Source organism: Cryptotermes secundus, unplaced genomic scaffold, assembly GCF_002891405.2.
Source record: "Cryptotermes secundus unplaced genomic scaffold, Csec_1.0 scaffold770, whole genome shotgun sequence".
NCBI lineage: Eukaryota > Metazoa > Arthropoda > Insecta > Blattodea > Kalotermitidae > Cryptotermes > Cryptotermes secundus.
The window spans coordinates 156840-169784 of record NW_019723912.1 but is presented as its reverse complement, the minus strand read 5'-3'; the positions used below and the strand labels follow the sequence as shown (position 1 = coordinate 169784).

The 12945-nt window shown below is 39.8% G+C and overlaps 2 protein-coding genes across 8 annotated transcripts in view; both read right to left on the bottom strand.

Annotated features, from left to right (window-relative positions):
- Nucleotides 1-1770: 1770 nt before the first annotated feature.
- LOC111862129 (zinc finger protein 615) lies at nt 1771-8964 on the bottom strand. Of its 4 annotated transcripts, none has more exons than XR_004512767.1 (7): nt 8832-8964; nt 7378-7479; nt 5552-5848; nt 4733-4903; nt 3522-3711; nt 2551-3004; nt 1771-2314 (listed from the first exon to the last, which is right to left on the bottom strand). XR_004512767.1 is itself a non-coding variant. In XM_023847284.2 (5 exons), the coding sequence occupies exons 1-5, from the start codon at nt 8493-8495 to the stop codon at nt 2837-2839; spliced, it is 1944 nt and encodes a 647-aa protein (XP_023703052.1). In that variant the 5' UTR covers nt 8496-8963; the 3' UTR covers nt 1771-2836. The 4 variants fall into 4 exon arrangements, 1 of the variants encoding a protein (XP_023703052.1); XR_002842375.2 differs by having other exon boundaries at nt 2551-2638; nt 2822-3004; nt 7378-8962; XM_023847284.2 differs by having other exon boundaries at nt 1771-3004; nt 7378-8963.
- Nucleotides 8965-9514: 550 nt separating this feature from the next.
- Nucleotides 9515-12945, bottom strand: part of LOC111862128 (Down syndrome cell adhesion molecule-like protein Dscam2) — an 81494-nt gene continuing 78063 nt past the window's right edge. For 3 of the 4 annotated variants that reach the window (XM_033750566.1, XM_023847283.2, XM_033750567.1), the window contains one exon: nt 9516-12883. In XM_033750566.1, coding sequence (XP_033606457.1) covers nt 12634-12883 — 250 coding nt within the window. In that variant the 3' untranslated portion in view covers nt 9516-12633. Of the gene's footprint in view, nt 12884-12945 lie in introns of all 4 variants that reach the window. The other variant, XM_033750565.1, reaches the window with a different exon arrangement.

Below are 12945 nucleotides of genomic sequence, written 5' to 3'. Positions count from 1 at the left end.
AGGTTATCGTTTAGTGACTATACGTGAGAAACGTATATTTATTTTCTGGCACATCAATAACATAATCAAATCATTTCATCACACATATATATTTGCTGCACTCCCTGTCCAACAAAACAGGAAACGAGGAGGCATCAGGACCATCTGCTATGTTGCTCAAATAAACCATTACAGTTGAGCCCCAAAACTTGCGTCTACACCTGTGACTTGATGATAGGACTTTGGTTCTGGAAAACTAAAAACCCATTCACAGCAGTCACACTGTCTAAGGTACAGAGATAGTGTCTTTGACTGCTTAACACTGGAAATGTAGGCTCAAGTCCCACTCAAGGCATGGATGTGTATCTGTTTAGTTCGCCTGAGTAGGTAGAGGCCTCATGGTGGACAGATCCCCTCATCCTACAAGTCCCACAAAACATCTGATGATTCACCGTTTCAGAATTTAATTCTTAACTGGAATAGTCCAAAGAGCATAAATCTGTAAGGAATAAAGATGAAAATAACAACAAAAATCTCATCCGTGACCGGACCCACTTTGGCAATGCATGTTAAAAAGCTCCATCCATGCTTTCTGACTTTACAAACATAATTAAATGTTTTCATAATAAATTCATTGATTCAATAAGGGGATATCACAAAACACAATGGTCTGAAAAATGACATAGGTTGTATTATGTTTGTGAGAGAGAGAAAAAAAAAAGAATCTGTGATAATTCTACCATTGGCTACGTTATCAGATATTACAATGTAAAAGATGTTTCCTCTCAAACAAAAGGAAAGTGTCAGTGACACGGGTTGCGTCAGTCCCCATCAGTGATAACAGGGAACTGCAAGTCTCCAGTGTAACTGTATCAGTACTGACGAAATGCAAAGCTCAGAAGGCTTGCCTGTGCATGTGTGCTACTTCGGTAACACAACCAACCAACCAACCAACCAACCAACCAACCAACCAACCAGCGAAGTACTACCCTCAGAACTGCTGATGCTCCATCTTGTTATTTCCCCCCATATCCTTCTGTCTTCAGAATGGCCGCTTGTAAGAGCGCTGTTCTCTGGAAGTTCGGTCCTTCAGCTTCCGATCTGGTGGTGCTTGACAGTTATCTCTAGGCATCTTGGTACCATACATGTTATTTCAGCTTTTGGGGTTTCACAGTGATGTGTGCTGAAGGTGTTCCAGCATTCTGGTGTCCACTGCAGGTGCCATCGTCACCCAGAAGATTGTGACTCGAATGTATGCCAAAATGCTGGCACTTCAACATACAACATAGCTAAAGCTCAAAAGATATACATCAGCAGTGCACTTTTTGTCAGATGCGATTAATGACACATAATCATGCATACTGCTGAGTTGTGTTGGCAGGAGAAGAGAACAAACGCTCATACTGTTCCACCAACTCATTTGTTTCAGACAATAAAATGCCCTCTTAAAACATTCTAAAGAGATTCCAAACATGTAGTTACAGAGCGGGCTGAAATCCTACAGTATACATCACCCATTTGGTACTTTGAAAATGTCTGAACATACCAGTGTGTTAGTTACCATGTTTTACTTCAGTTTCCTCTGCCAATCTTCATTCCACCAACTGCTCCACAATCACCCTCACCTATCATCTGGGGCTGGTACAATAGGCCAGAAGTGGCCGCAGTACAAGGGGCTTAGTCCCACCCCACCAGTAATAATAATAAAAAAAAAATACCATGTTTTATGTAGGTTTGGAAAATACAACCATCAGAAGGAAGCAATGATGCTAAGAAATAACCAGTCTTGTTTTCAGCATGTACACGCACAAAACGTTCAAATAACAAAGCAAATGGGGACTCCACGATGAATGCAAAAAGCTTACTTTCATATTGCATACTTCAGTGCTACAGCCCTTCAGTTCATAAGCTCATATTTAGATAATGCACATTTATTTATAATTGCACACAAAAATGCAACACACTTCATAGGTCAGCAAAGTGGATTTGTACACAGATGGTCACATGATCAAATCCTAGTACAGTCAAATGTTTTATTGCTTGCAACTGTAAATATGTTACACATTGGTGTTCTTACGATTATCATCTTCTTTGGAAAGAAGTTATCTCTTATGCACAGGTTTTCTATGCTAAATGTCAGACATAACCTCAACAGTTCACACACTTCATGCAGTCCAGCTACTCCACAGAGCCTTTGTTGTGTAGGCAACTTTATGCAAGAAAAGTACCGAGTAAGTATGTTTGAGTTTCCCACTGGGACAAGTATGTTGAAAGCAAAATATAGTAAATTTCTGATGGCGATGTAAGAGTCTACATCACTGACACACCCTCGTTCCTGCAACAGATAGAGTGTACATATGTTTATGATCTACCTCCATACCAAATTCAGCATCCTTAGTGAGCCAGCACAATCAAACCACAAGATAAACATGGATTTTGCTCAGCTAAGATACCATTTCATTATTTTGATATTATATATAAAACACCACAGAGAAATTGCACATTTCGGCAGTACACTGCCACACATCATCTCAGTATGCATTATGAAATGGTGCTAGTGTTGCCCCCTACCTCACATTTTGTGCTGATGGAGCCCCTTACAGCCAGGCTACCAGGATATAATCCCTCCTACAGAGAGGGCAAGTTCTGGGCTCGATCCCTAGATGAGGTGACAAAATGCGCATCAGAAAGTCACGTCCATGGGAGACCATGACGCAATAATGGCAGCACACAAGTCTCACTGTATCACCATGAAAAGTTCCTCCTTTGCTCTACTAAGTAAATCAGCATGCATTGTGAATTATCAGTACAACTGTATCAAAAACAAAACAATAATATTTACCACATCGATAGAGGTTTAATACTGGTAATGTGATGTACCAGACGTAGTCAGTCCCTCGTAAGAGACAGCAGGACTGTTATGCTTCATCTTCCTGTGTGCATAGAAGTTACTTGGACTAGCGAACGTTTTGGGACAGTAGGGACAGCTGTAGGGCTTCTGCCCAGTGTGCTGCACCGTGTGCGTCTGGGAAACACAGAGAATGTCCCACTTACATAAACGTCATGACACGTCTGCCAAATGTGATCCTGTGGTTTGTCACTTTCATAACACAAACTGAGCTCAGTACAGCGATTAGGCCACAAGCCAGACAACCAGAAAATCAAGGTTTGATTCTTGATCAAGGCAAAGACTTTCTCTTCACTCTCACATCTAGACCATCTCCAAGTCCTATCCAGCATCCTATGCATCCTATTCAGTGGACACAGTTGGCTCCACCCCCAGGGGTAGAGAGACCAGTGTGACACTAACCACAGTTAAGAAAAACTGGAGTTGTACCTCCACAGGCAGGACAAGGATCATAGTGGGTTGAAGTGACAATGCTCCTTATCCTTATGTAATACAAGCTGGCACCTAGAAATTATGCCTAGTCAACTCATCTTCATTACAAATCAAGTTTCATTTCGAGATCTTTCCCCAGTAACCTTCCACATATTATTACACCATTACAAAGGGATTTTCACTGTGCACATATGAAGCTTACCTTCAGATCACGAGGTGTCTTAAAAGCACGAGTGCAAAGTGGACATGTGTGTGGTCGAGCATCACTGTGTCTTTTCATGTGCATCCGCAAATTATTACGCGTACTGGAAACTTTGTCACAGTGAGGACAAGTGAACAGTTCCCCTTCATGGCACTTTTTGTGGATTCGAAGAATCTTTTCATTCTTCAACCTGAAAGTGAGCGACAGACACAACAGTGCTAAATGTGACAATGTTGCATTCAAACATTACACTGCAAAACTTCCTTCCGCTAAATGCTAACAGTGGGAAATTTCTGATGTAGTGCAGAGCTTGGTACTGGTTCCTGCAGCAACAGAGTGCAACTGATATGGGTGCCTGGTCATGAGGGTACTGTGGGTAATGAAATGGCAGATCAATTGGCAAGAACAGGATCTCAACATCCGTTCACAGGACATGAACCAGCTTGCGGCATCTCAATTGGAGTTGCCAAGAAAGCAGTCAGGAGCCGTATGAATAGAAATCACAAAAAAACACTGGGAAGCCACAATTGGACTCAAACAGGCAAAGGGATTTATATCTGGGCCCTCTGCCAGAAGAACAAAGGATCTGTTAAAGCCAAACAGAGAACAATTAAGATGGTGATAGGACTATTTACAGGACACTGTCACCTAAAAGGATACCTTTCCAAACTGCAATTGACAGATGATCTCACTTGTCAAAGGTGGCTAGAAGAGGTTGAATCAGCCACACACACTCTCTGTGGCTGTGAGGCCATTGCTTATTTAAGATTTTGTCACCTGGGCAAGTTCTTCATGGAACCAAGTAACTATTATGACGCCCCCATAAATAGGGTCCTACATTTCATCCAAGGTGTACGATTAATAAAAGGTTAATCAAAGGGGAAGCACATCACAGTGCGAGGGCCAGATTACAGACTGTCTTGCAATACAGTATCAACAAGAGGCAACTGAGAGTGGGTACACTACACAAAGGGTCTGATGAATTTATAGTTGGATCTGAATGTGTTTAGGATGTAAAGAGACTAGGAAGACATCTGCCAATTGTATCATAAAAGCACGCAAGGTTTTCACCTCAGCCAGCACACCAACATGGCTGTCATTCCAACCTAAACTTACGGGTGAACGTCTTGTGACACGGCTCTGCATGCACGAGCATCTCGCTACGAACATGCACGTGATGATAGTGGTGGTGTAAGGGTCACTGTTCTCACCAGATGCCACACTGCGTACATTGTACACGATCCTGCACTTCATGCGTGGTTAGGTGGTATGTGAGGGCTCCCTTGATAGGGAACGACTTGGCACAGATATGGCACACAAAGGGACGTTCGTTCTGATGAACATGTCGCTGGTGTCCATCCAGTGTGCTGGCATATCCAAACCTATAAATTTCAACATATGAAAAAAAAAAATTATCCCTAAGCCCAACTAACATAATCTCCGAGGTGCTCTTGGCTGCCCTGACCCAACTATCATATGAAATTTCAAAGTCTGCATTCAGATGTTTAACTTGAGCTATAAAAGTTCATGCTGTATTGACAGATGGAAGCTTAACGTTTTTTGTGCTACTTCTTTCACCAACGAGTTTTATTTACACACCATAGAATATCGAAATACAGATGACAGTGTAAGAACAGCCCCTTGCTCCCATTTAAATGTTGCCACACAGCAGAAAGGGTACAGCTCGGAGGGGAACTGCCGTGCAATGTCTAGCCAAGGAATTTCATGTTGTTACAGAAACTCCAAGTTCATCACTGTCACTGGAATGTATGCTGAGCCAGCTCAATCCAGTATATAACATGTGATTCATCTGACTATATTAAAGGAAGTGGAACGGATCAATTCTATACTGAAATAAATAACATACCCGAATTGCCCTGCTTCTAGGGACACTGAAAGCCAACTGAAAATGACATCACATTTGAAAGGCAAAACGAGCTCAGTGTTACAGAGTTATCCTAACAACAAATCGACACATTCTTCACATAAACCTATATCCAGTGGCTAATCACTGAACGGATGAGCTATACCTTTTGCCACAGACATCGCAGACATAACTCAGCCGTTCCTCATCTGGCAAGTGTGTACGTTCATGCTTCGTCATGGCGTGCTTTGCTCCAAAGCCCTTGTTGCAATACTGGCACTTATATGGCCGTTCGCTCTCTGGCAAGTGTAGATTCATGTGATTGGCCAGACCATATTTGGAGCTAAATTGCTTGTTACAATGTGGGCAGAGGAAAGGGTCCACATCTGTTTTTGGGGAGTGCTGCTTCAGGTGGTCCTTCCAGGCTGACTGGTTTGTGAATACTTCCTGACACTCAAGACACCTGGAATGGTATACATGATAAGTGTTACTTAAAAAAACTATATTTTGAGAGACGGAACATTAAAGGTAGCAAATTGTCATCAGATTTATTATTTATTTTGGATCTGAGGTTCTGACAACAGCAACTGTGATGAGCGCCACATTCTGGGATGTACGCCCATGCAGTTTGTTAGGAGTTCAACGATGTTTTGAAGGGACATCCTACCTCAATTCTCTGAATCGGAGTAAAGCAAGCACAAAATCCAGCAAAAAGAAGTTCCTCTGAAACATCAGTGGACTTTCCATTGGATTACACAGTGCCACATACCCAAAGATAGTACGGTAAAAATCCTTGCTAATCTGGTTACAGTTACTCTAGATGTCAGATAGTGTGGATTGAAATATGAAAAATTCTGTTGACAGTTGAGAGCACATTCTTTTAAAAAGGCATATGGGATTAGATATCCATTACTGGCTTCAGTTGGATTAAGGAAACCCTGAATTTCAGCCTCTGACACAGGGCGAAACTGCCGCACTGATATTTTTTATTTATTTTTATAAGTATTACCTTACATTATTAAATTTCCAATTTATTTGTTTTCTAAGTCTTTTTTTTTTTTGTCTTTTAGGGATATCTTTTGCTTCACTAATCTGGATTATTGCTTGATCCGGATGTCATCTCCCCCACTTATTTTTCAATTAGTGAGAGTTTACTGTACTCTTCTTATTTATTTATTGCTTATTTAATGACAGTGCCAGAACCTCAGACTAAATCACAAATGATGGGATGAACTGGAAAGGATGTGGAAGAAGTTTTTTGTGGTCTCATTTGAGGGAGGGGGGCACGCGGTAGCGTAGTTGGTTGAGACACTATGCTACGAGCCGGAAGGTCACGGGTTCAAGTCCCGATGAGGTCAATGGATTTTTTCAATTGACCTAATCCTTCCAGCCACACTATGGCTATGATTCATAATTCATAATTTATTTACATCCATAAACTGTTACACAACTGCAACTGGACAAGTCAGTTTGAAGCATCTAAAACACTACAAGTCAACTCCTAAAAATGTACAAAATGATGCAGAAGACTAAAAATTTGCTTAGTGGGAGGTGGAGTCCAATTGGGTCCACTCGGCACGGTGGCCATTGATTATGATGATGGAGAATTTGGTGGAATGTAGATTGGCAGGGGAAACCGAAGTACTCAGAGAAAACCTGCCCCAGCACCACTTTGTCCACCACAAATCCCACTTGACTAGACCCAGGATCAGACCCAAGCCACTGCAGTGGGAAACCAGCGACTAACCGCTTCAGCTATAGCGCGGCCATATACGGAAGACTTAGACAATACAATCATCTTAGGATGAGCTGAGTTGGTATACTGACTAGACTATGGGCTGGGTGACGGAGGAATCAGAGTTCCATCCCTGACAGGGGTCAAGTGACTCATTCATACATCTTCATGGTGTGGTTGGTGCTAATTTTAAGTACAGAGACAACCGAACATCTGTGTGTAACTAACATCTACTTGAGGAAGCTAACTTATCCTACCTGTAAGTATGCTTATGGTTGCACATGTGGCCCACAAGCTCATCTCTCTCCCACATCCTCTGGTCACAACATGAAACGCAGCCTCTTGATTGGTGCTCATCCCTGCAATGTTGGACAAGCACCTTGAAAGTACTGAATGTCTGTTTTATTGGGCATTCATCACATTCAAACTTGTAAAACTGAGACAGCTGTAAGTCCATCTGCTCTTCAGGACTGCAGTTCCTCACAAGGTCATAACTCTCACTGGCTTCTTCAGTACAAAATTCACTATCACCGTCACTTGATTCACTTGCTTCATCCTCACCGCTATCATCAATATTCACACTCTTCCATTTATTATCTAATTCATCTTTCACAAATTGTTTCAAATTAATATTATCTGCTATCTGATCTTGTTTGTTCCCTACAATAAGTCTGTTAATGGTAATGTCAACATTTCTGGTGCCTGAATCCTTAATACAAACATTCTGGTTGCTGTTCACTTTGGAATGTGTCTCTGGCAACAATACAACACTAGGCTTATTGTATTGACTATTCTTCAAGTGGCAATCTGACTGTGATTTGTCCGTTTGTGTGTCACCGCAGGTCACATACAGATTTGGGTCTACTTCTACTTTAATTTCAACAGAGCCTGATCCGGCTGCACTGTGAGGTTGAAAATTTTCTTGACCTGTCGTACATGCAAAATGCCTGCTTAATTCAGATGAAGCATCATACTTTACACTTCTAACATCTCGGGCGAAATTCTCAGAAGACAATTCTATGTTACCACCTTCACTCGGACTCAAAATCAGAGCTGGTGTTTCATCTGTTTCATGAGCTGTTTGAGAAATACGGCCATCCAAAACTGAACTATCACGTTCCCAGTACTCATTGCCAATGAATGACACACTTAAATCTGCATTTGGTAAAGTTCTGGTTATTTCCTGAGGACTTCCTAACATATTAAAGGGCTTATGGGCTCCGGTTATAAAATTATATTTTGTGGGTGCCGTTTCATACGATATTTTCCTGACACTCTTTCCTAAAAGTAATGAACTATGTCCACACCACTCAGATTCATTCCTTAACTCATTAAAGGCATTGCATGTTACTGTACTATAGCTGCTAGCAATCATTATGGCCTCTGAAGAAACATTACTAAATTATATTTCTTTCCTGAAAAATTGTGTACTATTCATTGTCATTATTTTTAACATGCGATCCCTTCACAACTGTTTCAGTGTATAAGCACTATTATACCTGTGATACTATGAATGAATAAGAGCTGAATAGTTGGGTTTACTGTAAAGGTTATGTGCACAAATAAATTTTGACGTGGAATGAAGTTTCGCTCGCAATGTATAAAAAAAATCACATACCGTAACAAAATGCCAAACTCTTATAAAACATTACACATTTTATACAATCATAAAATAATTTTAATAAGCACTTGACTTCTCGGCCTCCATTACCTAAACACACATACAAATCTCATACTGGCGCAGAGTAACCCGTATCGCCTTGTGGCATAGGATAAGTAAGTTTGTGGCTACTTCTCGCACAGGTAGAGACATCTACTAACGTAGTTAAACATGCTAATTTCAATATCTCAATCGATCTCAATCTTCCAAACCCAGCACCTACCCTCATCAACTTTCTCAGTATATCAAAAAGGAGTCTACTTTACTGGCATAAAAGTGTTCAACAATCTGCCACAAGGTATTAAAAACTTGGGCAATGATACTAAAAAGTTTAAATCAGAGTTAAAGAATTATCTACATGCTCATTCCTTCTACTCTTTAGATGAATACTTCAATGTAAATAGAGAATGATGTAAAATTAAGTTATATTAATTTTTAAGCTAAAATTGCCTGTACTTATGTATGTAACCTTTTGACTTGCTCTGTACCTGCTTAAGATTTATAGAATGTAAATAAATTCAATTCAATTCAATACGATCCATACGATGCAGGTTGTGAAGTATGACAGTGACGGTTATTTAGGTATTTATTATATTTTCTGGTATATAACGCTGTTGTCTGGTTTAAGTCAACCTACGTGTCACCTCCACCTTCAGGGTCTGAGAATACAACAAGCAAGGAACCAACTTTTCCCTCTAGATCTCTTCAGCTATATTCTCTGGAGCTGTGGAGTTATGTAAAATAATTTCACTCTTACCAACTGAATCAGATAACACGAAACATCAGATCTGTGAAACCTCTGCAACCAATGAACAAGCCCTGTAAAATTTAGGAAATTTCTTATATCACTTTGATGTTGCCAGTTATATTGAAAGGTACATATTAACCTTTTAAAGTCTGAATGTTATGAATGTCACCCATATGATACATAAAAATTCAGTTCCTAACTCACATAAAATATACTACACCTGCATTACAAAGACTAACCAATTAATTCTGTTAGGAAAATAATAATTTTTTATTCTAAGAGTAACATGTAACACATAATACACTGTTGAGAGCAAAATGAAATTGCTGAATGTTAAATAAAGCAGGTGGTACACATAGCTACCACTCTATTTTAAAGGGTTAAACACTGTGTACAAAGACACAGCCACTTCCTCTTGTTCACTACTTGCAGTTTCCTTATTCAGCTTTAATGCAATGACAGAGAATATGGTCAATTAACAGACAAAGAAAAAACTATTGTCAGTTTCAAAACCTTGTAGCTAATTTCTGCAACAGATCCTTCAGGCTAGGTACCATCTTGCCTGAAGACAAAAACAAAAGAAGTTTCCAAAAAATTGCACTTTTCTTATAAAACAGAGTTGATAAACGATATTCAAGGTGTAAATTAACTATGATGTCCCTTCATCAAAAAAATGTTAAATTAAACTTTTGCCTTCAGCACACCTAGAAGTGTCAAACTGTCACCCTATTGGGGAACACTTAAATAATGTAGATTTATCAAATTACATAATTTATTTTGAAAACATATGGTATATATATATATGTATATACATAAAAACGAGTCTTATATATAGTTTAATAAATAATACATGTTTTTAAAAACAGGTACACAATTTGGGTGAAAACACTGGGGATGCTGAAGTGACATGGAGTCAGATACAATGCATCCATGAACAGATACAGGTTCTATACAGTTCGACATTATCACATCAGATCACTAGGCCCAGGAGTACAAAAGAGAACAAACCTCTTAAATTGGAAGTCTTTTGATTTGTATGATAAACACTGTAAAACACTGAGATTTGTGTCACTTCCTTGCAGTCGACCAGTATTTATTTATACAGAATGACAGTATATAGCCATTTCCTCTTATGACGAGGGGCAATGTCAACAAATTTATACATGGTTGGTGTTCTGCGGTAGACCAACACTTACCACCTCATTTATCATCTCCATCCCGTGATCTCCGTCTCAGGCTGATGTCCTTAATCTAGAGAAGCCTTTGCAGTCAGACATGGACCCAACTTGCAAGCAAAACGTACCAGTTTTGTAATGCACTTGTCTGTACACATATTATCTTATTACATATCAAGCCACTCATCATTTCTTTCCACATTATATATATATATATACATACATACTGGGGAAAGAACTGTATATATGCACTTTGGCCTGTGTAAGCACAAGTACACATACCATCCTGTTTCCAAAATGGCAGTTGATATGGGATTGCATAATTCTATTGATAACAAAGCCTATGATATTATGGAATGCACAGACGTACCACAACAGGATCAGTAATAAAAGCACATCACTGGATTCTTCATAAACCAGCTGAATCCACCTGGCATCATCACAACCTGCTTACCCAGACATTTCAATGTTCTTGATTTGCCTTTCTGTAGGTCTTCTAAACTGACATTTCCCTGCCTGCGTTTCATGTGTTGCCTGTTCATGTTACATGTTCAATCATTCTTGGCTCCCTTTAATATTAATAACATCATATATTCTAGATTATTATTTTAAATCATGATAAACCTAACTTCATCTCAATCTCTCTCTCTTCTTCAAGGTTATACTGATCCCACTGCAGCACCTGCTGCAAGGTTATGGAGTGTGGACAGGGTGAGATCTCATACTGACAGATCATTATAATCTTACTTGCTATAGCCTTACAGAAGACAACAGATGTCAAGGTGCATTTCACTTATAGACATTAATCAATTACTGCAGTATCAGTATGGTCCACAGTTCCAACAGAGATTTATTTCTTTGGGCTGCTTCATCCTGAACTTTTTGATTTAATTTAAGTAATATTACCACTGCACAATGCAAACAATTGGGATAACGTGCACTGTCAGGTTTTTTCTTTACAATTTATTTCAACAAAATGAAACGCAATATACTTGTCCCAATTAGCTGCATTTGGCTGTATTAATACCATTTATTTGAAATGGAAAGAAATGTTAGTGGTATCGCCGGTTTCTCAGTCTGTGTCACCCTTATCACTCAGCAGCCGATGTGGGCCCTGCATGACAGGAGAGGCAACTACCAACAATAATTTCTGTGAACACGTAGCAGAATACTAACAATTTTTAACTACACAAAAAGGTGAAATCAAAAAGCAAAGAATGTAGGATGATACAAAGACAATGAAGACTTAATGTCCAGTGACCTCTATGAAATGGAAACAATAACAGCAGAGTAAGAAGTAAAATACAAGTTCTATGTACTTGGAGAGCACTGTCTTTGGGATGTAATCCTATGTAATCCATTGATGTTTCACACAAACATAATGCATCCATCTTCATGATTGAAGAGTATACATAACAGTGCTCTGCTGGCTGCCTGGTTCATGTTAATTTCTTGCTTGTCTTACTCTTCAGACCTGAAGAAAAAGGTAATATGTTCCTCTGAAACAATGGTGAAATTCCACCAGACTACACTGTGTAAAGATACCACTCTTCATAAGTGCTGCTGTGAGAACTATATATATATATAGATTCTTACTTTAAATTTGTTTCAGTATGACTGAAAGTGTAATAAATTTGATTATTTCTTGCCTTTTCAAGGGATAATTTTAATGTAACAGCATATATTTTGATGTCTTAAGACATAAAAGTGCGTTGTACTCTTTCCATGTATTTTGTCTATCCAAATTACATCATTCTGGGGCAAATCAAAGGATACGAGAAACAAAAGACTATCATGGCATCCCACAGTTGCAGAGCAGGGGCAGCAGAAGGAATAATCAGCACTTGTACAGGGTCTGGTAGCGTACGGACAGACCCTCTGTTCCCGAGTGGCATCCACGTCTGCTAGCAAGAAGCTTTACTGTCCCTACTTAAACGGCTATGGAGTAGTCAGCCTGATTGCTGTGCGTATTTGGTCGAGACCACAGAGATGATCGCAGTCCAAGCTTAAGCTTCTTTAGAGTGTCGATGTCACATTCAGCCTCGCTAAGCTCTGGTCGGTCGGGAGTTTCCCCAGCCTCAGACTGCGGTTGTTGGACTCCAAAAGTTGTCTCTGCCACAGCCAGTGGTGGCAGCAGTGTTCGAAGTGATGCTCGGCTGGGAACTAGCCACCTGCAACTGCTTTGGGAGTAAAGAGATGACGTCTAATGCAATAGATAATCTGTCTGTTAGTAGTATCCCTT